General features: G+C 45.8%; 8 protein-coding genes across 8 annotated transcripts; 5 read left to right on the forward strand and 3 right to left on the reverse strand.

Annotated features, from left to right (window-relative positions):
• Positions 1-9,548: 9,548 nt before the first annotated feature.
• E1B28_009461 (uncharacterized protein) lies at positions 9,549-10,005 on the reverse strand (the record flags this gene model as incomplete). The annotated part of the gene is made up of 2 exons (XM_043154357.1): positions 9,549-9,914; positions 9,979-10,005. 2 exons carry the CDS (start codon positions 10,003-10,005, stop codon positions 9,549-9,551), a joined length of 393 nt encoding a protein of 130 aa, XP_043006811.1.
• A 1,087-nt stretch (positions 10,006-11,092) lies between these two features.
• E1B28_009462 (uncharacterized protein) lies at positions 11,093-11,827 on the forward strand (the record flags this gene model as incomplete). The annotated part of the gene is made up of 1 exon (XM_043154358.1): positions 11,093-11,827. One exon carries the CDS (start codon positions 11,093-11,095, stop codon positions 11,825-11,827), a length of 735 nt encoding a protein of 244 aa, XP_043006812.1.
• Positions 11,828-14,216: 2,389 nt separating this feature from the next.
• Positions 14,217-14,635, reverse strand: E1B28_009463 (uncharacterized protein; the record flags this gene model as incomplete). Its single annotated transcript, XM_043154359.1, has 2 exons — positions 14,217-14,325; positions 14,385-14,635. The coding sequence occupies 2 exons, from the start codon at positions 14,633-14,635 to the stop codon at positions 14,217-14,219; spliced, it is 360 nt and encodes a 119-aa protein (XP_043006813.1).
• Positions 14,636-15,619: 984 nt separating this feature from the next.
• E1B28_009464 (uncharacterized protein) lies at positions 15,620-16,224 on the forward strand (the record flags this gene model as incomplete). Its single annotated transcript, XM_043154360.1, has 2 exons — positions 15,620-15,703; positions 15,757-16,224. The coding sequence occupies 2 exons, from the start codon at positions 15,620-15,622 to the stop codon at positions 16,222-16,224; spliced, it is 552 nt and encodes a 183-aa protein (XP_043006814.1).
• A 237-nt stretch (positions 16,225-16,461) lies between these two features.
• Positions 16,462-17,049, reverse strand: E1B28_009465 (uncharacterized protein; the record flags this gene model as incomplete). The annotated part of the gene is made up of 5 exons (XM_043154361.1): positions 16,462-16,480; positions 16,532-16,590; positions 16,647-16,765; positions 16,851-16,919; positions 16,995-17,049. 5 exons carry the CDS (start codon positions 17,047-17,049, stop codon positions 16,462-16,464), a joined length of 321 nt encoding a protein of 106 aa, XP_043006815.1.
• Positions 17,050-17,129: 80 nt separating this feature from the next.
• Positions 17,130-19,304, forward strand: E1B28_009466 (uncharacterized protein). The gene is made up of 7 exons (XM_043154362.1): positions 17,130-17,354; positions 17,408-17,525; positions 17,582-17,824; positions 17,886-18,144; positions 18,198-18,344; positions 18,406-18,610; positions 18,682-19,304. Exons 1-7 carry the CDS (start codon positions 17,292-17,294, stop codon positions 19,270-19,272), a joined length of 1,626 nt encoding a protein of 541 aa, XP_043006816.1. The 5' UTR covers positions 17,130-17,291; the 3' UTR covers positions 19,273-19,304.
• A 3,277-nt stretch (positions 19,305-22,581) lies between these two features.
• E1B28_009467 (uncharacterized protein) lies at positions 22,582-24,129 on the forward strand. The gene has a single exon (XM_043160765.1). The coding sequence runs from the start codon at positions 22,811-22,813 to the stop codon at positions 23,888-23,890; it is 1,080 nt and encodes a 359-aa protein (XP_043006817.1). The 5' UTR covers positions 22,582-22,810; the 3' UTR covers positions 23,891-24,129.
• A 202-nt stretch (positions 24,130-24,331) lies between these two features.
• E1B28_009468 (uncharacterized protein) lies at positions 24,332-25,203 on the forward strand (the record flags this gene model as incomplete). Its single annotated transcript, XM_043154363.1, has 3 exons — positions 24,332-24,366; positions 24,431-24,649; positions 24,711-25,203. 3 exons carry the CDS (start codon positions 24,332-24,334, stop codon positions 25,201-25,203), a joined length of 747 nt encoding a protein of 248 aa, XP_043006818.1.
• Between the last annotated feature and the right edge of the window lie 2,576 nt (positions 25,204-27,779).

The raw sequence follows: 27,779 nt of genomic DNA on the forward strand, positions 1-27,779 counted from the left end.
GGTGGAAGCCAAAGGTTGGGATCTCATATTGCTTGTTCAAAACTACAGGGAACAGTGATCCCACCAGCTTTGACATCACTCGCTAAGACTAACGCCCTCGACATCAACCCCATTTGATCAGAATCCAGATTCCATGCGTCAACGAGGTTCGCTAATGGGTGGGGGTTGTCATTTGCCCAGTCTTGCTGTTCCCGAATTGTGTATTCCTCAAGACGCAACTGTGCTTCCAAGGGTTTTGGAATTCTGAAGGAGTATCAAGATGGCAGCAATGGTGGTGGTTTGGGAGCACAAATACCTCTTGTCTCTTTGACTGGAGCTGGAGATGGGTCAGGAATAGTAGGCTTAGGAGGTTGGGGAGGTGTAGACAGCATCAGAGGAGGAGTGGCAATACGTGAAGGAGATCCGACAGGATCCCTGTTTGGTAACTCACTTACGGAGACTATCCCGGGACTTTCCACGTCGTCAAATTGATTGTCAAATTTCGACAGACGTGTCCTATGCATTGAACCCTCTTCAAACACAACATCTCGAACCTCGAAGATGCAGTTCTGTGCTGGATCGAAGATATGGTACCCTCTTCTGTCCATATAACCCACTATAATCCCTTTCCAACCCTGCCTACTGAAACGAACAGTTTACCCTAGAACCACTGCACTCAACAAGTGAGGTTTTAAGTCTTACGTGGCGAGCAAATACGAACTGACACAACACAAAGGGGAGATTAAATAGCAAAATGTATGCTGAAAGAACCTACAGACTAAACGAACAAAGTAAATATATTAGTTAGACTAATAGATTTACTTATGAAGCAGGATTGATTGTGAGGGATCTAAGCACAAGAATCCTATATATAATGGGACAAAGAGACCTGATTATCAGCGATTATCAGCGATTATCTCCAAAAAATGATCTATGCGACAGGACCAGGGTAAATTAAAGCGGAGATCGAAATTTCCTGCGTGCACGACAATATCCATGTCCCCTCCCTTTGAGCTAATGTAGTATTTTTCAAGTTCCTGTTTATTCCTACTGTTATCTGACATGCATCTATACTTCAACTGTTATTAGATGTAACTTTTATATTCCCACACTCTTTTTTGGTAATAATTTGTCATCTCTCACTGTTTCTGTGGTCCCTCCTCTCCCCTTCTCTAACTGTACTATCTTGGTGGGTTTTTCCACAGGTTACAGGTTTTTCTGTGCATGGGGCAGGGAGGGAATGGGGTAGGCCACCCTGTACAAAGTCCTGTACACAGTACAAGTCCTCTACCTGCTATTTATGTCACCCACTATACAACATGTACTGATTTGGCACAGAATACTTTTCCCATGGGTTTGCACCTGTAAAATGGGATAGAGCATGGCCATACCTGCAGATAGGGAAGTTGGAACAGCATGGGTTGGTGGGTTTTCCTGTGCATGGGATGGGGCTGGAATGGATTAGTCACCCTGTACAAGTCCCATACCCACCATACTTTTTTCCATGGGTAACGGGTAGAACAGGTACCGGTGTAATTATGCCTCTGACACAGGATATTCACAGAACGGGTCATGTGACATGAATACAGTGGGCCAAACACAAACTTTTCCCCCATGGGTGATTCATGCTGTTCACTACCTGCAGAACTCCTACAGAGCACAAGTAAGCAGGTGTATAAACATGCAAAAAAACTCGGCACAAAGGGCCGGGTCATAAGCTTGTAAATATTATAGAACTTAGAAAAGGCACTGAAAACTTGGGGGGAAGCTTGTTAGGAGCTTAAGAACACTTATTGATGCTGGAGAAATGCTTTTGGGGCACACGGAAAATAGAGAAGAGCAAGTAGAGAAACTACAATTGCAGAGAGAGAGAGGAGAAAAGTACAACAAGGTACAAAAGATACAAAATAATAAGGCTATTGAGCCAAGGCAGCTTTAGCAGCCTTTTATATGCTAAATACTAGTTAATTCTATGGAATATTCTATGTAAATAATGCTGCTGAGAGCACTGTAACTACTGTGGGAGGCTATGTACTTTTTGTGATAGCTAGTGAGTATTGGGGGAATTTTGAGGAAGAGCTGGAAACCTCAGGGATCTTGGCGGGAATGTTTGGAGACCTCGGGGATGTCAGTGGGAGCTCCAATGACATAGTGTGGAGCCTGATGGTGACGGTCTAGACTTTGTATAGTAGCAGAGGGGCTTGGGGACACGGAAATATGACCCGGTGGCACTGTTATTGGGGGACAAATGATATTCTAGAACTGGTGGAGTGGGATTAAAGGATCTTCGAAGGAGAACTTAAGGAACTAAATTGGAATTGAGAGGGGGGCATGTGAAGACTGGTATTTCGAGTAGCCAGAAGCGTTTTGAGTGTACTACGTGTGGTGTTGTGTTCAATTCATGACATCTACCCAACTTCCCTTCAACACAGTCAAGATCTTTGACCCAAACATCAGAACCCCATTGATGAAGGTGTGAAATGTTTGGTTTTACCTTCAGACCAAACCACTTCGCCCAGGGGATAATGTCAGGGTGATGTGAAGAAGGAATAAAGCCCCTTGTATAGCAATGTGCCGCTGCCCACCAATATTTTGCGATCTTCGCATCCTCGAGCTGAATCCTTGTACCTTCAATAACGGTACAATTTCCCCTTTCCACATGTCCATTTGCTGATGACGAAGCTTTAGGTACCCTTTCTATCAAGATACCATGCTCTGCAAAGTACCCCATGAAGACTTTATTGTTGAATTCACATCCCAAGTCAAACCGAACATACTTAAGGTGAAATCCAGTCTGTTTCTCTGTTATTGTCTTGAACTTCTTGAAGGTATCAAGTAGCATCATGGAATCCTTTGAAGGGAGGAAGTACAGGATCTTTATTGAGGTGCCACCATCTGCGCATAAAAGCATGTACCATGCCCCTCCACAGCTCTTCGTCCTCAATCTCCCCTATAAATCTAAGCTCACGTGTTCCAGATCAACTTCAGGGACCACGATATTGTCAAATGGATGCCTGGTAAATTTTCCATATATGCAATCTTTGCACATCCCACTGATAGATCTATCTGTGATTTCTAGGCCATCTACAACCAATTGGTCAGCCATCCTTTTGATGGCTTTCACATCTCCATGACCAAAATGTATGTGCCACAACTCAAGACCCACTGGCCTATTTTGCGATCTGGCACCTTGATACCGCCGCCGCTACCAGTATGTCTGTTACTTCAACTTTGTACAGTCTTGTTGAGCCACTAATCTTTTGAAGCTCTCCATCAACGATTGTCTTCTGTGTTTTTGGATGACAGATAGGACCCCATTCCCCCACATACCATGAAACCCCTTCAGATCTAACACAGGAAGAGAAATCAGGTTCATGGTGAAGGAAGGCGTGTATAACATGGGTATCAAAAGACGTCAAATCCCTCCGTCCCTAAGACAAACCTCAAACTTTGCAATTCCCTCCCCTTCTGCTTGGAATCCATTATCAGCTGTGTTCCCTGCTACAGCACCAGGCTTGAATGATGCAAACTGGGCACATTCAGTGATGCATGTAATGTTTGCACCACTATCAAGGTATGTCGGAAGACTCGATTGATTGGTATTGCTTGCTGAATTGTATGTAGATGCAAGTACATAGTTCAACGTTTGTCAGGAGTCGATCCTTGAGTGAGGCAAGCTGACAATTGAAGGGAAAAAGGAATGACTCCTAGGTAGGATTGACCAGACAAGAGTGAAGTTCTACTGTACACATGGAGTACTTATATACTACACTACTTAAGGGGTAAGGAGTTGAGGGGCAGGGGCCTCCCTATCTACGATGGTCTATGGTGATCACAAGTTGGACAGAGTGCTCAACGGTGAGGAGCCGAAGGGATCGAAGGGAGGATGATCGCAGAGATTGAAACAATCAAGCACGAGGGCGGGAGGAGTCGTGATAGCATGTGAAGTACTATGGAGGAGTACTCGGAGTACGGCAAGTTCGTGACAACATTCTACCTGAATGACTAATTACCATTCCATGGCCTGCTCAATACGGTCCAGATCTGGAGGTCATGGAATGAGTAGATGCCCAGGGATGGTGGAACGTCAAACACATAACTGGTGTCGGTCAAATCCCCCAAAGCATAGGTTTGGACGGGCAAGTAGGTAACATATGATGCAGCAGCCATTGGGACATTAGCAGTACTGGATGAAGCGGAGGAGGTAATGCGACTTAGTTGACTATGCTACAAGGTTCTTTTTGCACTTTAAACAGTGCTACGGAGCAATAACTATCATATTAAGAACTATAATGAGCCTGAATTGCTAGTTAAAGCTAGTGCTGCTAGTGGGATGTGCCATAGGCACAGCTAGATTGGTTAGGGAGAGCTGTAGATTGTGTCAGAAAACTGTATGACTGTTCGAAAACTGTAGAACACTATGAGCAGAGGACTTGATCGATAAATTTGCAAGTTCTACTCTCTACATTCTACTATGCACTAGCATATCAAGGGATTGTACTATTAGAGGACTTGTAGTCTTCACAGAACCATTCGTAGCAGAACTTAACGAAGTCTAAAGACCTTCATACTAGGAGTACCTACTTCTATGGGGGATTTAGTTTACAAGAATTTGGACATAGGACCATCTAGACTATGAGAAATTTGACATGACCATAGATCACATTCCGATCAAAATAAATAACAAAAAGACATGATACAGATCCCAGATCACAGATAGAGTATCTAGGAACCAGGCAGGAATGAACAACAGATCTTGGAATCCTTATTATTCATGCACTACGGCAACTCGGAACTCTGGATCCATATGCTGGAACTACTTGGACACACAAAGTCCATATGAACAGATAACATTGAAATGCAGGATAAGGCCCGTAGGCAGGAAACACTACATGGTATGCCTATGTAGGTCCAATCTACATGCTGAAATAAGAATGAAGAACAGTCCAGACTAGCCCAAAACATATAATTCGAATACGGAAAAGTTCCGTAGACAAGGTTCTGTACATGTAACAGTCCTTATCAATGAGATTCCCCTGGATGATAGAGGAACACTGCATGGATTCATAGCTACGGTGCATTATTTTTAGAGATGAAACAAGTACTGATAGGATTACCAAGCTAGTGTAGGAGTAGTATAAAAGCAGCCCATGTATCCATAGATAGAAAAGTACTACCTGTGTGTAGGAAAGTCTTGAGTGTAGTTGCCTGTACGTAGCTCCTCTTGACAACCAATAGAGAGATTTACCCTGTCATTGTGCAGTGATACAATAAGATTGATTTGAACATATGAGACCGCTGAGGTCAAACTTAGAGAACTATTTGTCTGTAGGCCACTGAGGTCTTGATTACTGTTTCGTGATCCATCGAGGGCCTTAGTGTTCATGTCTGCCAAGGACTTAGTTTTTGTGTCCGTCGAGGGCAATAGTCTCAATCGTTTGAATTAGTCTTACCGTAGACGAAATTCATAGTCCCACTTAGTCCACTGGACAATAAACAGAGCTTTGTACAACCCTTTTGAACCCCCATAGCTGTGGTGTTTTACACTTGCAGTTGCAACTTGATTTGACAAAACCTTCAAATGATATTGAGACTGTGATCTTGTGCGTAACCTTTGCCAAGCAGTCCACCCTTGCAATCTTCCTGGTGTGTAGAGTTGTTGATAGACTTTACATGGAGGTTTACTAGTTTTAGAGTTGATTTGGTGTTAGTGCTACTTGCGTAGCTCTGACATTAGTTTGGTTCTTGAGTGGTATACCATGCCCATTATCTGGTGACCACCACAGGGGGTGGAAATAAGATTACATTTGATATCAAAAGAAATATTGTAAAATTCTGGTAATTTTAGCCCTACAGTGAGAACTACAAAAACAACAAAACCCAAAAGAGCTTCTCTCAGAAAGATTAGTTCACAGCAACATAATACTCGCACATCACTAGCTGCTGACAAACAAGTCTTACAGATACATAGTCTTAGAGCTTTAGCATCTAGTACCCCAGCTCAAGTACCGAGAACTGGTCAGTCTTCTCGATCTACATGCAATTCTATGCAAGGAAGAGAGACTACCCAAGTTACCCCAAACAATTTAAGAAACCCAGGTTTCTCTTTTGACCGAAGTCCGAGAGCTTTCAGAGATACGAGATCTATGCAAGGTTCTAGAAACCAAGCATTAGAAACTACATATGAAACCCCAGAGATTTTAGCTGAAGAGATTGAACCGTTCTCTTCACCGTTATCATCTCTACCATCTGAATACAATTCAGACTTCGGGCTTGACTCCAAGAGTGAATGTTCAAAGGTAGGGGTAGTACCCTTGGTTCGGTTCATGACAGATTCTGTTTCATTAACAAACCAATTTAGGTTTGTTTCTACCCACTCCCTCGTTGTCACCATTTATTACATAATTGCTTTTGCTTATATAATTGCCTTTTCATCTTCTACACAGAACATTTATTGTTTTGTTAACATATTGAGTATGCACTCGATGGATTTACAATAATGAGAATCACTCAACGTGTATTTTATATAGAAAGCTAACAATTTGGTGCTCTGAGCCCTGCCTGCCTTCCAGACGTGTCACATTCTCCTGCCAGCCTTCGACGCTGATTGACACTGGTTACCCTCACTCTTACAGTTACAGCACTGCTCCGCTCCTTCTAAACTAATGGGAAGGTCTGGAGAGATCTGGACTTATAAGGTATGTGTCGTCAATGCCATTGATTTCTATATAAAATAGATAATTGACAAGTCTCATTATTTATGTAAATGGCTATAAACCATAATAATATTCATAGTAATATTGTAGGTAAATTGAGGTCACTGTACCATTTCAATTCTTCTCTTGTGTACTCATATGTTGCCTTTGCCAAAACCTGTAATCTGCTCTCTTCTTGCCTTTGAGCTTCTGTAGCATGAACAGATATTTTACAAGGATCGATATCTCCCAGTATCTTCATGCTCGGCTCTTGGTCCCATCCACATTTAATCCAGGACATTAATACATATGCTACTGATGTGGTTGCACTACTCTCGAGATGGAGGTAAGCTGAAGGAAAGCTCTGACTTTGCGAGTTGTGTATCGTAAAGGAAAAGGCTGCTATAATCAGAACTTGAAGTCTCTGTGTTGCATTGTCTCATTTCTATAGTTCTCGTCGTATGTGGGGTAAATTGCACTTTCGTTACCGTTGATATAGTTCCTCACTTCAACATTAACTGATGTCGCATACCTCTTTCCCCCATGTTTGAATTTATCCCTACCACTGTCCCCGTACTCCCCTTACTTATCTTGAGTTCAACCACTATGTTCTCTATCCTTTGTCCATACTTGGGATTGAAGACAAATGCCTGAAAAGCTCGGAGAACAGTGGCAGAATCTCCATGGGGTAAAAAAGGGAGTACTGCATTAGGGAGGTAGAGGACACTCTTGGATTTGTGGCAGCGCAAACTCGCCAAAGAAGTATCTCAATACCCTCACATTCAAATCGACCTCACCTCAAGCTTCAAACTCAGATTCTTCTTCAGAAATTTGAATATGCTTGCTCAATAGGCAGGTCAGAGGAACACAAAGGCCTGCGTTAGCCTGAATGTTGCAGGACAACAAGGCAATCAATGATCTCATTGTGAATAAGTTGGCCAGGAACTTGAACCATACAATAGTAGCATCTAACAATTCTCAAGCAATCTAATTCTAATTACAACATTGTAGCAACTAGAGATGAATAAAATTTTGGTATAGATGAATTCCGTAGCTGTAGTTCAAGAACTTTGGCATCAGTTTGTTTATTGCCACCCACCGGCCCGCCAACCCGATGCAGTAGTTGTGAGTTTCCATTATATGTAAGCAAGGGACCTTCAATCAAATTGTAGATGTGTGGCATTTTTACATATGCCAGGCAATGTAGTGTTTAAAAAATATATAGTCACCAATGAGATTTCAATATCTTGATGACAAACTGAAGGTCTCTAAGGGATATTTCCCTCTTTCTCAAGCTCCAATATACATAGAAGCCAAGCAGGGGGAACCAGATAGGCCCAAAATAAGGCTATTTTTGAAGAAGAAAAAATCAAAATGGTATGTACCAATAAGGATGTCAGGAGTCCACTGGTATAACCTCCTAGTTAGGTCCATTTTTCTAGTGATACAGTTACACCTAACATGGCCCACTTTGGTGGGTGCCCAAAGTGCAGTTATGACCAGATTCAGCGCATGATCAAGACAATATCATATGTATAGAAGAATACACCTTAGGAGAAGGGATAGCAGGTATCTAGTCAGCTTGGGCTGGCCTAGGGCCTGAGCCTAAGTCCACACATCACTATCTGTTGGGATCCAGACAGCTTGTTGGACCTTTGCACTAGCCATTGAAAGATTAAATAGCAGAGTATCTAGAATAGAGAATGTCAGGAGTAGGGCAAGACATGACAATGCAGCAGTTTGAGGTGTGTGTCAGAGATAGGGCTCCTATCGGATCGGATGATCTGCCGGCATCCGAGCGATGGGTTCTCGGATGCGGATGGCGGATGGGCTCTCTGGCAACCATTATCCGGCGGATGCTATCCGAATCATCCGAGGATGAACGGCGGATGGCAAGCGGATGGGTCACATGTGCTTGCCGGGCTGTATTTACCTATTTGTACACTGTAAAAATGTTGAAATGTATCAAAAGTATATTCATTTTCATTACATGTCATACCATTTAACCATTTGGGGTTTAAATCGAAAGGTACATGCTTGCAGCTGATGGCCAGCGGCAAGATATGACGAAGTGGCAGAAAAATATAGTCGCGGGAACAAAACACTACTGAGAGGCGCAGTTAGGCGCCGATCTGCCGATCATCCGACAGATGAAGGATGATATCCGCCGGATGCGGATGGTCCTTTTCGGTAGGCCCATCCGAACGGATGGATCCGAATCCGATCCGAATCCGATCCGGTAGGAGCCCTAGTCAGAGAGTGACAACTCTGTATTAATGCCAACATATGCTAACACATAGAGTCTGGCAAGGGGAGCTAAGCTAAGCCTTTCATCCAAATAGGCTTTTAGCAGTCTAAGTTTTGGTGGTCTATATGTTGAAACTTTGAACCCATACTGGTAATATATCAGCTACTGAGCATTCATTACCAATAAATGTTTAAACTTGAAACAAAAATCAAAAGAGAAAAAATGTGAGCTGATTCCAATACTGTTATAGCTTTAACAGGATAAGGGTACTGAAGGAAGAATTACTGTGACAACAAAGTGACAAGTTGAGAACCCTCAGACAGTTTGAGTCAAAGGAGCTAGGGTCCAAACCCCCCCTTTTCTTTGCCCTTCTGTAAGCCCATTAGGATAGGCAATTGACTTGAATCCAACCCTCATACCAAACTCAAAATCTCCATGGCTGGCCCCCATTGCATAAAGAACAGTACTACCAGAAACAGCTTGGAAATGCTGGGTCTGGTCAACACAAACTGGACAGTCTGCACCCCTAGTCCAGCCAGAATCCCATCTGGCTTCTGACAAGATATGATTTTTATTAAAAAAGAAAAGCTGAGGCTGATTTAACACATAATTGGGGACCAAAAAAGTTAATATGATGTAGAGATATAGGGTAGAATATTGCTCACCACTCCTAGGGGATCTTTGTCTGTCCTTGATCGCTGAGCCACAGCAAGAGGTGTGCCATGAAGAACATTTTTTGCAGGTACAATGGTTTCTGTATTTGTGCTGCCAGTGGAGAATGCACCCTTGACATGAACAGAGACAAGGTGGCCCAGACGGTGTTGGTAGATTATGAGTGTGGGTTTGTTCAGACCACCTTGGACTGCAACAACATCACCCACTGGGTCAATTGGAACAATGGATTTGGCATTGGGTGAGGGCAATGTTACATCAGTGGCTGCAGCCAGTGCCACTTGTTCCGCTGTAGCAGAGATTAAGAGGGTTGTGAATACCTATGGGTTCAATAGTTCAGATCAGTAATCCTTGGGGATGTTCCATTTAAAGTCAAGGGCATACCAAGAGAGCAGACTTCAGGTTGAACATGGTCGATGCACCAAATAATTGAAGGCAGATGAGTCCAATGAGACCTTCAAACACTTGTTTTATAGTGAATTGTGGCTCCCACAGAGTCCGAATATGACGGAACACAGGGCGAATGATGGAGTACTGACTAAGACTGACTAGAAGCAACAGCTTGAATTCAGCTCAAAGGAAGGAATCAATCAAAAAAGTCTGAGGGTCATTCAGCTGGACTGACTGCTTGAAGTTGGCTTGAATGGAGGAAAGAACCAAGAAGTCGGAGGTATTCAGATGGGTAAAACCAGAGGCTCCTTACGCCAAAAAGACATGTCGCGGACAGGTTCAATCCACCGGTTGCAGCAGGACAAGGTTGCTTGAGAATATATTGATATATTCTTAACTAAATTTGTCGTCCTTTTCTCCACCAGTGCTTACAATTGAAGCAGGATTGCATGGGGACAACTTCAAAGACACAGGTCAGAACTCACGAGGAAGGCGTCCGCAGGCGGATAAGCAGCAAAGTATATAATGCCACCATCTGATTTTGAACAACGAACTACTCCTGAAGGCAGACACTTGGAATGAACATGGAAGAAGGAACAATCCAACAGCAAGATTGAATTGAAATTGAAACAAAACAGACAAGCTTTCAGCATTGTATTTTCCTTTGGTGATATACAGGTAAAATGTGGCTCCTATGTTGGTGATATGCAGGTCATATGTTGACTGTTGAACTTGTTCTGATGGTGTAGTGTACTAAGTATGATTTTGCAGCCAACTCTAATTAGAGTTGGCATACTAGATGATCGCCCCTCCTTCCAAAAGTAGGCACCACCACCCACTGCAAACAACATGACATACATGCTGCCGCCGCTCACTTGATCTGCATTGTAATAGGCTTCCCTGATTGGAAGGCTCATGTTGATTTGTTTACTTTCCACTGGAGGTATCCGATGATGCATCCGCCTTGTTTGCAAAAAGACCAGAACTCCGGGTCGAGAAGTGGTCTGGTAAGGGTTATAAAAGGACAACCACAAGTCCTTGAGTTGTCCAGTACACCAACTACCTGCTTTCCACAGTCACCACTTTCTCATCTACCTGCCAAGTTAACATGCCTGGCTATGTTACTCCCTATGGTGATACCCTCCCCGAGCATGGCGTCATCGGTCATGGCTATGCCCTCAGATCTAAAAATGGACGTGTAGAATTTAGGGTTACCAATGACAGTGACCTCCAGCTCGTGGGCAACGGCAAGATTCTCTGGTCCCTCAATGGTAAAGACGCGTCTTGGGTGATGATGCAAGCCGATGGCAACTGCTGCGGCTACACAGCTACCAGTCCTGACGCGATGTGGGCCACCGAGACCAACGGCAGTGACCACCCATACAACCTTGTCTGCCAGGACGACGGAAACTTGGTCGTCTATGCCAAGGGCGGTCGACCCGTTTGGGCCACCAACACTGGTGGCTTAGTCCCATCCGTTCCCCCCTCTGTTCCACCCTATCGATCCAGCCTCCCCGAGAACGGAGCCATCGGTCGTGGCTACTCACTCATCTCTGACAGCGGACGCGTACAGTTTAAGGTCGACCACAATGGTGACCTCGTGCTCCTTGGTGACGGCAAAGAATTGTGGTCCTTAAAGGGCAAAAACGCGGCATGGGTGACGATGCAAACCGACGGCAACTGCTGCGGCTACACACTTAATAGTGTCGCGATGTGGGCCACCCACACCAATGGCAATGACCACCCATACTACCTCGTTTGCCAGAATGATGGGAACTTGGTCGTGTACGCCAAGGGCGGTAGACCTGTCTGGGCCACCAACACTGGCGGCTTGATCCACTAAATCGATGGTGAGTCAGATGTCACTCCAATAGAAGCTAAATCGCGGTGCCTAACTGTATTTTTCTTCAGCATACACTGTGTGGTGTGCCACGTTCAGGATTGAAACCCGGACGCGTTGGAGCGGGGCAGCGGGCTGGCTATCGCTATGCCAGAGGCAAAGTGCAAGATGATGATGATCTACGCTACGGACAGCCGAGAACACTATCAACCAAGGTCAGGTGACTACTTGAGGGCGGGCCTAAGGCCATATCCCCCTACTACAGCGTTGGAATCGAATTGAACTGGATTTTATGAATCATTTTGTTGGAATTGGTTGTCTATACACAAAAAGCCCAAGAATTGAAGTTGAATAGTTGATAGTTGATTGAAGATTCTGAATTGTTATTCCCTTGACATGCGCTCAAAGAGCAAATTGCACTACCGTTCTTGCCAGTCGCAATCTGAATTTCCCCGTCATTTTCTTCTCTTTTCGTTGCTTGAGTTGGTAGAACAAAGTCGGGCAGCTCCCGCCCTCTTCGCATTCAACTATTCTTATTGCGTTGATTGGCAGCATGAAGAAGTGCCATTTTGATTCCAGGGGCATCGCCAAGTCAGCGTTCAACCGTGATGATAAACCAGACACCGATGGTGTAGACTCCGGTTTGTGTCCATTGAAATATGAGTGAGGACTTATATGGGTATACTAATGATTGGCCTTCGCGAAATACGACTATCAGGACTATTCTAGTTCGGAAGAGTGATAAAAGGCACGTAACAGCCATTTATCTTCTCCGCTGGCCTACCATGTACAGGGTGTTGGCCCGAGTGTACCGGCCATTTCGCTGTTTCCTGATGTATAGGCGTATTGGCAGGTATCGGGGTGGGTCAGCGAAGGCAAAGGCGACGAGAAGGTCATGTGTTCAAGGCAGTCAAACCCCTCCTTATCGATGGGAATCCATTATAAGTCGAATTCGACGCTGAACAGACCTGTAGAAGGTGAGTTTCACATAGTTTAAGTTCGCCTACCTTCAGCAGGATTTTCACATGACCTGTGTCTTTGAAAATATAGGAGAATAAGGTGATTCAGAGTGGGTGAGTGCTCCACAGCTCCGATGAGTTCAGATATTTTTTAATACTTTCACATCCATATTATTAAGCTGGGCCCGGTCTCAGTGTCCTTGTTACTACTCGGCACTGGCAGACCCAAGAGGAATTCTATGAAGATACGTAGTATGGAAGTATTGCGCTTCCAGTACTCAAGGAGACCATCCGTTCTCATGGAAAGAGTCCGTAACGAAGGCAGATGTATCTCGGGACTCGACGTGGCCCACTGGTCCCAATACCGCATTGCAGTTGAATCCCCATACCTGATCCTGATCCTGATCAATACGAGATTGGGGCAAAGGCGGAGTACATCGAGTACGTGGTCGGTGTTGTTATGGAGCTGTAGGTGTGTGATTTGTGGGTATGGAAAGGTGTTGAGCAGAGTTTCGAGTGAGCAAGATGATGGAAGTAAATATGGGGACTAATTTGCACCACGCCACGCTGAGAAAACACCATCTTTGAAGATTGATGATACGATAAGACGGAGAAAGACGTACCTATATATACTGGAATAAAGGAATCGCACCGTCCTTTGCGTACAGCGTCGAGCTTCGCTAGCGACTGTCGTACAGGGAGTAATTGTCCTACTCCGACCATTTCGAATGATTACCACCTCTATTGCTTTGATCCGAGCTAGACCCAAGATTCTACAAGCGTCCGACAGAACCGAGATATAAATAAGTAGTGGGATCGCGAGAAATTTGAGGATCACTTCCAGGGAAGAAGCTTCGAAGCGGCCGTATCACACATCAAACTCTTCAAACCGGCTCAGAGGCAACAGATGCTACCGCACGCGATGGTGACGTTCAATAGGGGTACAATGGATGAATCTGAAGGCGTTCTGTAAGACAAAAGTAACAGATTGAGAAGTGATAGCTGAGGGAGACATACGGACTATACACCGTCCACCAATCAATGACAGCGACCAATCCATTCTGTTCGGTACGGGGTCGGAGATTTGGGGCATGCAGCGGCCATGGCTGGCCCAAATTATAATTACTGAGCGTAGCACCTCATGACTCGACCTCCTACTTCCACGGTCATAACAGCGTCAACGTGATTTTAGCCAGCACACAGGTAGCATGAGAAGGCCATGCAGAAGGCGAGGTGAACTTCGTCATTTGGTGAACAAATCGAGGAGAGAACCTGAACGGAGGATGACACAACGTTAACGGATGTCAGCCTTGAAGCTTGAAACTCGAGCAATTCGACTCTGACCGCGATTGCCAATACGAGTAACGAGGTGTTCCTGAGGGAATTTACCAGGCTGGTAGATTTCCTGCATAGCCATCACCGTGACGTTGTTATTACCTCTTTCGTCTTCTCATCCTCTTCGTAACCTGGTAATTCATTGAAACATAAATGGCCGGTTGACCGAGTGCAATTGAGCGCTCTACAATGACCGCGCCATCATACCTGAATTTCAAATAGAATTGCTTTGTGGGTTATAAAGCGAATGAGCTGAACAGACGCACATCTGAGGAAATCCCAGCTCAAATCTACCTGTATTCAAAAACTTAGAGAACGCTGGTGAAAAGCAGTGCAGAAGTCTCTTCCAATCGTACCCATCCTTCCATCTAGCGACCAATCGTCGGATATCCGACAGCGGTACACCATAATCCCATCTTGCTTCGTCGAGTTCGTCAGGTAATCGAGTTAACTCGAGTTTTTGTTTGAGGGAAGAGATAGAATCTTCTGGAACGGAGATCTTGAACGTTGAAGACATGATATTGGATATGATGACTTTGGTGACAGTGGCGATGACAATATGATGGTGGGCTGCTGGGAAGAACCATTAAATATCGCTGATCTCGGTGCCGGGGTCTCGCTCGGTTAGGGGACATCTATCACCGAGTTTCTCAGGTCAATCCAGTATCATCTGAAAGAATATTTCAGCTCAGCTGATTAAGTAGTTGTATTTTGTAAACTGATATTCAATTTAGGAATCGCGACATACCCTCAATGAAATGAGTCACAGAATTTAAAAGGCTTCCTCGTGAATTTCAGTACTCGGTTGTGGGAGCCATTTGTAATCAAGAAACCGATGAGTAGGAAATCGTTGAATGTGTTGGAAGATGAGGAAGAAGTAAAGCCATGATGGAGGCGGTGTTTCGGACTATGAGGCCGTCGTCATGACTCATAGTCCCCGAGTCATCGGTCCGCTCACGACTTATTTATCTTCTAGACTCAGCCTTCAGTTCGAAGTTGTCATTTAAGTCTAGTCTTTCGGGAATCTGGCAGTGCCACTTTGTAACTTTACTATTGAAAATAGGGTTTTCCCAGCGTTGTCCAGCACACAATTTGTCCGAAACGCGCGCTGCGGAGTGATTCGTTTTCCCCAAGAAGTTTGCCTCAAACTGCCCGTAGATGTATAGTAGTGAATCGAATTAGGCGTTAGGTATTTATGCTTTCGGGAGATTTCATGATTCCATTTCATTGTGTCATAACTACCAAGCGGATTCAAAAATTGAATGAACTAACAATATCCAACAAATTAAATATCGCAAACTTAAATCCTCGACTTTGAGCCTGTCTCAGAACGGACCTAGGCGCTACGCGGGCATATATAATTTTCCGTAACGGAGGTGCGTAACGTTACTTACCTGAAAGTAAGTAACAGGTAAGTAACAGGTACGCAAAGGTAGTCTCGAAGTCTAAGTGGACCATTAAGTGGCATGCTCACAATTGTGTTGCCAACGGGGAAAAGCACATGCCCGGTAACTTTGAAGTCATTCCGACCTCTCGAATTGTGGATGCACTGTATGGAGATGTCACTGGCCGAAGAGGAATCCAGGTCAGCGCTCTTTTCATTATTCCTGACTTTGAGTGACGTAGTCCTCCAACTAGCTTGGTCGGTTCATTACAACCCCCGAACGCCGAGATATTGATGACCAAAAGCTGACAATCATTGAAGATCCAAAGAGTACATTGAAATACACCCCTGAAATTCATGAAGCTCTAGACCCTCATCATGAACGGTTTGTACAGCTCATCTTCAACCGTTTGAACATCCAACAACTCGACGAGTTTCCGGCGCTCAAGGACATGCACCAACAACGTCACCCTTATTTGCCATTCACAGGAGGCTTTTCTCTGGAGATTATGTCACATTTCATCAACTGGATATTCAATAATATTCCCGGAATAGAGGACATACGTCTGGCTACATGGATTACGGATGGAGTCCTCCAAGATGCTCTGATGCTTGGAATTGAGCATCGGGATAGGCCGAATTTGAGTCTCAGGCAGTGGAATGTCCAACAATACAAGGAGAGAAGGAGAAATATATTCAATGGAAAGCATGGGAACGAGTAGTCGCATATACAGGAGCTGATGAGAGAGGTAATCGTGGAAGGAAGAAAGCGGTTGATGTGGATTGCAAGTCATTATCAGTGCTGGAACGAAAAATATTTGGCAGGTCAAGCAATGCTGGCCATGCAGGTAACTGTCAGTGGGGTTTGGATGTCAGAAACGTTTATAAACGCTTATACACCGAAATTACTTTTTCCGACATTACCCCGTTGCGTAAATTTCTGTTCGCCCGCGCTACGCTCACTTCTGAACGTTTCGACTGCACGAAAATATGTAAGGAAGGACAATGAACAGGAAGAAGACAACATACGGGAATTGGCCGATAACATTTCCAGGAGGGTTGTACTCGCAAACCAAGAACTGGGCGTCCTGCAGGAGTAAGATGAGTATCAGAGATATTCAAAAAACAAAAGCCGAAACCGTACCCGGAACTTGCTGTCGAACAAGTTTGGGCAGGTCTTGATAGCACACCCGACTTCCTTTGTATTTTTCCATACCACCTGAGTGAAATGAGACGTCTGGGGGTTTTTCGGATTATAGTCCTCTGTAATGGAACAGATACAGAATTTAGGATCATTTCCAAATGGCAACGACTCGGAAGCGGGAAGCACAAATACAGCGGTACTCACTAGCTTCATTAGTCCACAGCTTAACACCTGCAACGCCATTGAATGCACCCGTACCAGCTGCAAGGTTTTCTGTGGGTTCGTAATGATCCAATCGTCAGAAAATCCCTATGGTTGTGGACCTCAGAGATGGAAAAATGCCCTTACCCGGTCCATAGGGACCAACAGCCCCTCTCGGACATTGTCTCCCTGGTCCACGCATTCAAATATTCAAGTCCGGCGGACTCCGGCAGGTGTGTGCCTCGTCCGTGAGGACGCGTGGCAGATCTCTCAACGTGAATCGCAGGAACTTCTCTCAAACTTCGGTGGACTCGACACGGAACTTGTTCGAATATTCCTCGGGGTTGCACGAGACTACTTCTTTGGCTACTTATAGCCGCACAAATTACTATCCTCTGTCTGGACTTGTCCGACTTGAGTATCTTCCTCAATTGAAACCCACCGATGCTGCTTCTCAGTTTAGCTGCATTGGCCCTGAGGCTAACTAGTAATCTCGTACTAAGTCAGGTATGTGCTCACACTCTCATGAAACACCTGTCTGACGCTCATAACTTTGTTAGCCTCAGGATGACGCCACCGCCGCATCTCGCCCAGCCGAAGTTAGGACCAATCCTGTGATTTACGAAGATTTTGCGGACAACGATATTACCAGAGTCGACGACACGTATTATTTCTCTGGTACGTAGACGTATGGTCTTTTGTAGAGAGAGGGAATTGCTAACACCGCTGAACAGCGTCGACCATGCACTTCTCTCCTGGCGCTCCGATTCTCCGGTCGCAAGACTTGGTCAATTGGGAATTTATTGGTCATTCAGTCCCACGTCTCGACTTCCTCGATGATAACGCGTACGGTCTCGTGAACTCTACGGCTTACATTCGTGGTATTTGGGCGTCAACTCTGAGATTCCGTCCAAGTAATGGAAAGTGGTATTGGATTGGGTGTGTGGATTGGGTCAGGTCTTTCGTCTATACCGCAGGTAAGCAGAACGGATGAACAAGCTCTGGTTGGACCTGAATGATTGCTGAGACTCGTTGTAGATGCTGTTGACGGTGAATGGACACAGGCCGGGATTATCAATAACTGTTACTACGATTGCGGACTTTTCGTTGACGAAGATGGTAACGGAGGTGACAAGTTGTATGTCGCCTACGGTGGCAACACGCAGCTTTCTGTGGCCCAGCTCGACGATACTGGGACAAAGGAAGTGTCCAACCAGGTGGTTTTCACATTCGACGTTGGTAGGGAAGGAAACCGGATGTACAAGAGGGAGGGATTCTATTACATTATCACCGATGTGTGAGTATTCATGTCCAGCGTTATTTTGAAGTTTTTTTTAACCGATTCTACAGTCCAGGACAATCTGAGCTTGTACTAAGGTCGCAAAACCCATTGGGTCCTTACGAGAAACGGACATTTTGGGAGAATGTGAACTCGCCAATTCCTGGTTCGGGCACCGTCGTTCAAGGTTCCCTAATTGATACTCCAGAAGGCGATTGGTACGTGCTCAGTATAACTCTTCTGTCTTTCTTCATGCTCAAGAATCCCATAATATGGCAGGTACTTTATGTCTTTTGCATGGGCGTTCCCTGAGGGGCGTTCACCTGTTCTAGCACCAATAACATGGACCGAGGATGGCTGGCCTCAGGCAAATTTCTCCGGAAACAGCTGGCCTACTGATCTCGCATTCTCCCTTCCCACCAGCACAGGCTCGCTACAGTCATGGACTGGTGTGGACAAATTCACGTCGTTCGGTGTCGAGTGGGTAGGTCATTCTTTTGCGTATACGTTAGTGAGGGCTGTCGATGTGAACTTACCCTCTGCTCACTGTTCTAGGAATGGAACCACAACCCCGTTAACTCAGCTTGGTCCATCGAAGGCGGCTTGGTGCTCAAAACCGCCTCTGTCACTGACGACTTGTACAAAGCCAAGAACACAGCATGTCACAGAATCCTGGGGCCAAAAGCTAACGGGACCATCCTCATTGACGTTAGCGGCATGACGGACGGCGACCGTGCTGGTATCTCCATGTTTCGGGACCTATCTGGCTACATCGCCGTACAACAAAGTGGTACCAGTCGGAATCTCGTCATGCGAAATAACGTCAACTTGAGTCCTCAGGACCCTGGCGGGACATGTTGCTGGAGCACCACTAATAAAGGGGATGATATCGCTACCACCGAGGTGGAGTTGAGTGGAAATCAAGTGTGGTTGAGAGTGTCTGCGGATATTAGCTCCTCTGGATCCAAGGAGGCAACTTTTTCGTACAGTACGGATGGAAATACCTTCATGGGTTTGGGGAATACCCTGAAGTTGAACGACGGGTGGCAGTTCTTCATGGGATACCGATTTGGAATTTTTAACTTTGCGACGAGGGCGCTCGGTGGATCAGTAGTAGTCAAATCCTTCGAACACGTGTCTGCTTAAATACAGGGGGCATGGAATGCATTGAAACTGCTTAAGATTGTATTCAGCTATCTCTTATTTTCTTGCCTGATATTCCAGATTCAGTGTCCACGAACCAGGAAACCAAACTAATCCGAGGATTCCAGACGTTAATCATATTAATCATCATCGTTCAAGACGAGAAAACTTTCCACCCGCAAGTGTATTGAGAATGACAGGAGGCGGGATGTAGGGAAGTCATCTAGTTCGGAAATAGTTTGTTCGGAGGCGAATCAAGAGATGTATCATCGATAATACTTGACCAGGTCAATGAAGGAAGCATTGCGGTTGCGAAACGAGGCAGCGGTCCAGTCTATTTTGGGTTATCTTCCGATAACGCGACAAACCGAATTATGCCGACGTGCGAGCTCCACCACATCCAGGGACCAGAAGCCAAGAAGAAAAAAGTGAAAACTCGTACCATTTGTTCTGATTTCCGCGTCGCACTGGTAGCCAGGAGCGGACGTTGAAGTGCTTTTGGACATGCGACCAACCGGTTTTCAGGATAATCAGTGGATAATCGCCATGCCGAGTGTGGAGTCGATAACGGTAGAGAACACGAGAAGAGAAAAATTAGTAGCCACCAGTCTTTGTACGTACTTACATATTTCCATAAGTATGGTTTAGTAAAGAAAAGATCAATGGTATCCTGAGCAACGCCATCATCCAAGGTACAGGCACAGGTACAGTACCGTGGTATGAGTCAAATTTACGGGTATGAACGGTTGTGAAGATACCCAACCGTCAGCTGTTTACACACAATATCAGGCTCAGACTAAAGAAAAACACTAGTATAAGGTCAAAATCAACACCTGAAATTATAACACAATTTTCTGGAAGGGTAAAATGGCTACACAATAATCGTTGTCTTGGAAAATGGAGTAATGGAGTAATCAAACAAATGGCCTGTTATGACCAAATAGATGAAGCGAAAATGTAGGGGCTGCAGAGGCGCGAGGGTGTCCTGTTCGAGTGAAAGAAGGACTACGGAGTGCTGAGTTTCCTGGAACGAACGGGCAATGTAATGTACATTCCGCTCACCGGTGAAAGCTTGAAAATGAAATTACTCCTCTACTTCTCTACGCCAGTCCCTGTTACGCTGTCTCCTCCAGTAACGGTTTTGGCCGTTGTCAGGAACCTTGACGTTTGCTATGTAAGAATCATTTGAAATGACAGAAAGTGGGGACTACTCACAGGGATGGCGACCGAAGATGCAAAAAGGAACGTAGCAAAGAGTGCGATGTAGGCTTTGAGTAACATGGTGTGGTAGGGACGGAGAATTTGAGTGGAAGAATGATATGATGGGTCGCATTTTAAGTAAACAACAGAAGAGCCAGGCCCCAGCCAAGCCAAACATGTCGACCCTTAATTCCGAGGTCACCGACATCGCCGCTAGGATGTTACTGACCTGAACGGGAATTTGACAATCGGTAGGTGTCACTGGGGACATTTTGATGTCATCTGGGACGTGTCCAGTACCAGTCATGCAAAAACAATAGAAATTCCTATTGTTTTTGCATGACTGGTACTGGACACGTCCCAGATGACATCAAAATGTCCCCAGTGTGTTCAATTATAAAATTGACCGTCCGCCCTGTCTGAGTCTGAAATCGTAGCCAAATGGCAACCAAGTCGCGAACGGTCAATTTTATAATTGAACAGCCCTAATACGACAACTTTCTGGTCATTCACTCTCAGACTGGAAGGTTAAGCACACGTTGAACATTGTGGTGCGCGTTTACGGTTCATCCTCCCAACTGCACGAAGCAATTGCAGCATTTCACCGTTTGTATCCCAATTTCAACACAATTAGCCGATGTAAAAGAGAAAGGGACCCTTTAATGTATTTCAAGCGTTCCTCCACTTCAACAAGTCTGACCAATAATTTCCACTAGATATAACGGTATCGACCGCAAACGATTTCAGCTTGAAGACCGTCCTTGAACACGTCTACCTCGCCCAAAAATGTCACAATCTCATCATAGTCTCTCCAACCAACGCTGCACGACGAGTGGCTGGATATATACCACCCGCCAACTTGCGACTCGACCCGTAGAGTTACCTTCGACGTACTAGAGGACTTACCCTAAGTGCTGTGCAGCCGAAACTCTTCCGGACAACGTGAGAGAGAAAGACTTATCGGGGTAGGCCTTTCCGCTCTGTTCCGTGATTTTCTGCCGAAGCTGGAGCGGCTTTTGCCTATCGTATCTCGTAAGCAAAACGCAACTCGGTTCTAGCTTCATCGACGTCGACAGCGAATACGGATTTTCTTCTATGCTCCTTATACCTCTTTCAGATTATGTGTTCGTTCTAAGTTTTCATCTGTCGTTCTCTCACAGAAGATGTGATACAGCACTAAATGCTGTAGGGCTCAAAGGAGGTGTAGTGCATCACTGATAAAAGGTGTGTCTCCTCTGGCTTCACGAAATATTACTAAACCTTATTAGGAAGCTGATACCCAAGTTGAAGGCAAGAACGGGTCATCTCATTCCCATGAATCCAATTGCAAACAGTTCCGAATGCTCGCTCCATAGGCACATCGCCGTCTAGAACTAGGGATCCCTCGTCGCGATATCGCTCGAATCACATCAGTTTATGTCCCTTTGGCACGTTCCACGTTGGTGGTCGATTGCTAGTCCGGTGTCTCTACATGCGATGAATTAATTGGGGTTGAAACTCAGCATGGGTGATCGATCGCTGAAGTACGTTCTTCATTCAAAGCCCAGCGAGTTTTCGTTACTGACACGTTTATTGTAAGACTGACAGTTTGGACGGACCGAATAGACTCCCAACTTGGTCTCACTCATGAATATCGTCGAAAACCGTGCGGCGAGCGCGACGGAGTGGGAAAATGGCAACAATGCTGCTGAAGGACTTGAACAGCGAGGTCACATCGATCACGTCAACTACAACGACTACAACACATTTGATCACATATCTGTCATGTACGAGTACCTGGATGCCGCTCATAGATCTTCCTGTGCTGTAGGAAGGGATATTCAGTTAAGTCCGCTGTAGAAGGAAAAACTTTGACAGTTGATGCGTATTATTAGAAATTATCTGGACTGCGGATAAGGGCTGTAGAAACAGAATCGAAGCCCATCCGAAGCTGTGAGTTTCTTCGATCCATGCCGAAACAACGTATTGAAACTATTACTATTTCTGACAGTAAAACAGCTCGGTCATGGCGCTTGGGAACACTAATACTGTTGGAATCTGTGGTTTCGCCCCGATGCCGGGACCGGCGTAGGTACTGTGTCATGTTCGTAGGTACTGCGTATGTAATCAATCCATCCCTCTTTTTGCTTCCTCCATCGCATCGTTGCGTCTCGAGTTCGCCTCACGGTTGTCCTCATCTCTGTGAGATTGTTCTGTTGTCTCGCGTCTATACCCGCCCTCAACAGGTTATGGGCCCCGGCCGCCTTTAGCGCCTTCGACCTGTCGTTGCAATCTTCACTCTTTCCTTCATCGCTTTCCTCCCTCTGTGTCGGCGTCTGCGAACAGTTGTCCATTCCCCATCATGCCTATCAACATCACCCACATCACCTTCATCCAACATTGTCCAAAGCTTACTAAAGACAATTTCGCTGCTCAAGAAAAGTACTGGAAGAAATTCTTCATTGCCATCAATGCGCGTTACGTCGTTGAGCTTGCCGATGAAGTTCCCCCCGAGAAGAAGGCGATCGATGACGAACTTGCCTTCATCATTCAGAACTTTGTCCACCCTGATTTCCAGCATCTTATCGAAGATGATTTATCGGGTCTTGCTTCGTGGAAGAAGATCCGCGAGTCCTTCGTTTCCAGCACTTTTCAGGCGAAGATTCAAGCTTACAAGGCTTTCATATCCATTACCCACGACGATGAATCCCCCTCCTCTGCTTACATACACCATATTGATTCCGCTGCGAAGCGTCTCAAGGACTTGAACGTTCCCCAGTCTGACGACACTGTTATGTGTCTTCTCGCTGCCAACTTCCGCCACCTCGAAACCCGTGCTAAACTCTATGGTTTATCTGCCCCCACACTTGATTCAGTCAAGCAGCTACTCCTTGCTAGTGCTGATCTCTCCGAGGAGGTTGATGGTGAAGAAGTTCGAGTCAAGAAAGAGGAGGGTGCCGCTGTTGCCCGTTCTGGATATCAATCCCGAAGTGGTAACCAATTCGGTGGGAGTTCTGGAGGAGCTTCTCGCCCCCCAAGCGGTCAACGTTTCCGTTGGTGCTCTGCCGTTGCGAACGATCAGTGCCGGCGTTGCGGACTGAATGGTCACATTGCAGAGCGTTGTATCTACGACATGCCTCAGGAGGTCAAGGACTGGGTCATGCAGGGTGCTCCTCGCCAGAATAGGCTTCCTGACCTTGACGGTCCACAGGCTAATCTTGCTCATGGGAGTGAGATTGCAGCCGCCATCTTGGCTGGTGATCTGGATGCTCGAGCCCCGGATTGGGATGCGTCTTATGTCTACCACAAGTGCAGAGTCACTGGGACGATCAACATGATTGAAGAACATTTGGTCACCAACAGTGGCAGAGCTGACATTGTAGGTCGCCCATTGGATCCGATAGACCCCAAACCGTCAAGCCTGCCACCTCTCCACACATGATTGATTGTGATTGGGTGTTACTTTCAGGTTGATGTCGAATTGAGGTTTTTGGTGGGAGCTATGCTCCGTTTTCTTGTGTTTTCTTGTTCAGTGGGAGACCTTTCTTTCTTTCTCGGTCCTCACCAGGTGGGAGTGTTGGAATCTGTGGTTTCGCCCCGATGCCGGGACCGGCGTAGGTACTGTGTCATGTTCGTAGGTACTGCGTATGTAATCAATCCATCCCTCTTTTTGCTTCCTCCATCGCATCGTTGCGTCTCGAGTTCGCCTCACGGTTGTCCTCATCTCTGTGAGATTGTTCTGTTGTCTCGCGTCTATACCCGCCCTCAACAAATACTTTTATAAAACCCGTCCCTTTCCACACATCTTTCGTTCTTTAACCTTGTTAACCGACTCTGAGCTCGTGCTGGCTCGGTTTGAGCTTACTGAAAGCAAACCCTCAAGATGCGCAATTCAAGTCTTATTTTAATATGGGCGATGTGAGTACATACTTAAATTGTTTCGAGAATACCCTCATTTGTATTGATGCTTCGAATGCGACAGATTATCGTTCCAGCGCCTAGTATGGGCTTTGAACATACCTCAGCCGCTAATACCCGGCAATGCCGGTGGGGATTCAATGGTTGGACTGCCATGGAAACCAGGTTTCCCCCCCTTACTTACCGTCACCCGCCCGGTTTCGACAGTACAAATTTCGACAGTACATGTCACCGTTCCCGCAAGTTCTACTAATATTTTAGTTTCAACTAGTACTCAAATATTGTCAGTTTACTTGAATTCTTATCACCAATTTCCCGGATCTAATCACTTTCGCATTCCACAGAAGCCCAACAGCACATCCACCGTCCACTTCTTCTTCAACTTCCGCAGCTGTTTACGAACAGGACGCGCCAGAAAGATACCACCGGCTTAGTCCTGGTGTAATAGCGGCCACCTGTATTGGGGGGATCACGTTATTGGTGTCATTCGTTTTACTCCTACTCTGGATCCGCTGTCGGAGAGCCAGGTGTTCATCCGAGCCTCATCCTACAACGCCTTCACCCTTCTATTCGACTACAACCTCGAACAAAGAAACCGAAAAAGAACGTCGAGCACGGAGCGCTGGATCACCCAATCACTTGAATCAAGACAGACCACCGTCGACAATGGTGAACGATTCTTCCTCCTTCATCACAGAGTTGGCACCTCCACCCTACGATGATCGGAAAAGGAGAGTTGAGTGTGAAGGACGGCCTGGAGGTTTGATTAATGCGTCTCCAGCTGAAGAAGCGAGCTCCGAAAGCTCGTCAACGCTATTCGAATCGGGGAACGGATAAGGGATCATTGTATAATATAAAGCTTCTAATTCATCAGTCAGTGTGATTGAGTCAGTGGGCTGGTTAAGTCCCACCTGGTCGTGGTGTTGGAAATTGTGAACGGGAAAGAGACCAGGAGAGGAATCAAAATGGAGTAATGGATCGGGCACGTAAAATCGGATTACGGACACATCGAGGACCGCGTACTAGGCACTGTCGAATCGTTGAAGTTTGAGTTAAAAGGGGTCGTCCGACAATAAAACACGCGAAGCAAGCGCTTGTGTGTTCAAGTCTCGCTTAGCATTTTGACATAGGTTTACGAAGATGGAGAAACATGAAAGTTGTCCATGTGCGCCGTTCGAATGGAAGACTTGGAATGAGAGATGGGTCAAGCAAAATGACAATTTCGTAAATGGTGGTGTGACACCAGAATGTGCGGTCAATGGATGATGGGGGAGAAAGTTGAAACTGGCAGAACCCGGTGAACCCCTCGGCACAATCCGCATAAGCCCAAGCTTCCACATTAAGACCCGGAGTAAAGGGTCGGAGGAGTCTACGACCAACGATATGGTAGTAGGTTGACGTCGGATATGGTGTCTAGAAATACTCGAGCTCGTGATTATGACAACGAAGGCGTCGGGTAGCCGACAACCTGCCGTCATCGATACGTTCAGGTCGGAAAGCACGAAAGGCAAGCGTGTTGACGTAAGTCTGCCCAAATCCGGGTTATATCCGACGTTCTGCTCTACCTTCCACCGAGTTCACGCCCATCGTCCCTGTCAATTTCCTGACGCCCAGGGTGACGTGAAGAATCCTTAACCATTCCCTCATAGGACACAGCGCCAACGGTAAGCATTCCGTTCCGTCAGGAGCTAAGGTGTGCACGAGAGAAGAAAATAACCCTAAGGAAACCGTAACGGCATTCGTTAATTACGAAGGCGATGGTATGATAGGGCGATAATGGATCTGGCGATAAGGGGATGAATGTGAAGACAAAGGGAATGCGCCAAGTCGTAAACGCGTGAACTTCAAGGCTTGATATGGGAACAGAAGACTAGTAGAAAGGGAAGCGAAGGAACGAGGCGGGATGAATATTGAACATTGAACGACTGCGAAACTGGTATCAACCCCATGACTCTCAAGATCCTCCTTAAGCTCGCCACGCCCCTTTCCTCCAATCGAACCTCCAACAAATTAGCCTTGTCACTTCTTCTTCTGCCACCACCGGTAATTTCGCGAAGCCTGATGAAGATAAGATCAGCCGAAAAATTAAAAGCGTTCGTGCGGGGGTATATACTACAGGGTAGAGAGTGAGTATATGGTGATCCCGGCGAATTCGTTTGGGCAGCAATCAGGATCTATCTCAGGACTTCTACTGCGATGAAGAGTAGTGATGACGACTCAAGTTGCGTGATAAAAAGTCACACCGCAGGCGACTTGCGGGATTTTTGGAATGTGGGTTCGAATAGGAAAGCACGGTATTAGTGACAGCACAGTGCGGCACAACGCAGGGTTCGCGAACCTTAATTCTCATCGCCTGACCTGTAGTACGAATATTCGGTCAAGGAACATCGTAAGATGTCAACGAGAGCAAAACGAACACAAGGCGTGTTTCCAATTGAACTCTATACCCTTCACAAGTATTCGAGAATCGAAGTATTGACACGTAAAGCCCTGTACAATCTTTAGAGCAGGGAAGGGAGTAGGAAAGGGAACAGAAGTACTGGTAATCGAAAGTTGGGCGCAGGGCCATAAGGGGCAGACAGCTGTTATAGTTCATGTTATGTATAAGGACGTAAAATATGATTGTCGCTTACCGATCACCGATCCGTGGTTCTGAAAGCTCTGTGCGGCAGGCTGTTAAGAGAGATGCCATCTCGGTTCAATAGTTCACGGACTTTACGTCGGAAACCTGCCTTCTCCGTTGTAATCGCTTCCTGATTCCGAATGACTTGGCTTGTTCGCGCACAGCTGGCTATCACTCCGGGGTACGTAGTTTAAATTTTAGAAGAGATCTTTAGTAGTTTTGTTATGCTTTATCGCCGGTGATGAATAGTGGGTATATATGGAAGGTTACATTGCTTCTGAGATTTTACCCCCCGACCTCCCGATGATCCTTCCAAGATATCCAGGCGAAGTCAAGGTCAAAGACACGGTCTTGTTTGAAAACTATAGAACATTCCTCGTTATCTGGCCCATTATCGACATGTTGGTAAGTAGGTTCTCTTCGAGTTGCTTCATGCCAATTTTAACATTTATACGACTTCTCGGTAGGTATCTACTTTCCTATATGGCAAGAGTGCTGAATTCTACTTCTCGGGTGTCTTGAGCTTACTACTTGATTAGGTGTATATGCTGTTTTGTATGGCATTTGTGTCAAATTACTAGCAAAGCGGAAGAATGCAAGTTGTCCTCTTTACATTACTGTCTTGACAGCCCTCTTTCTCCTTGCCACTACTGGCCTTGCCCTCAACGTTGTCAGCCTTGTCGACCACAGTTCTGACATGGTAAAGAACAATGTCCTGAACAAGACGATGGTAGATAATAGGGTACATTTGTTCCCTCCGGCAATGTATGTCGAATCCTGGCTTTGGAAA

This window comes from Marasmius oreades, chromosome 6 (assembly GCF_018924745.1).
Source record: "Marasmius oreades isolate 03SP1 chromosome 6, whole genome shotgun sequence".
Taxonomy (NCBI): Eukaryota; Fungi; Basidiomycota; class Agaricomycetes; order Agaricales; family Marasmiaceae; genus Marasmius; species Marasmius oreades.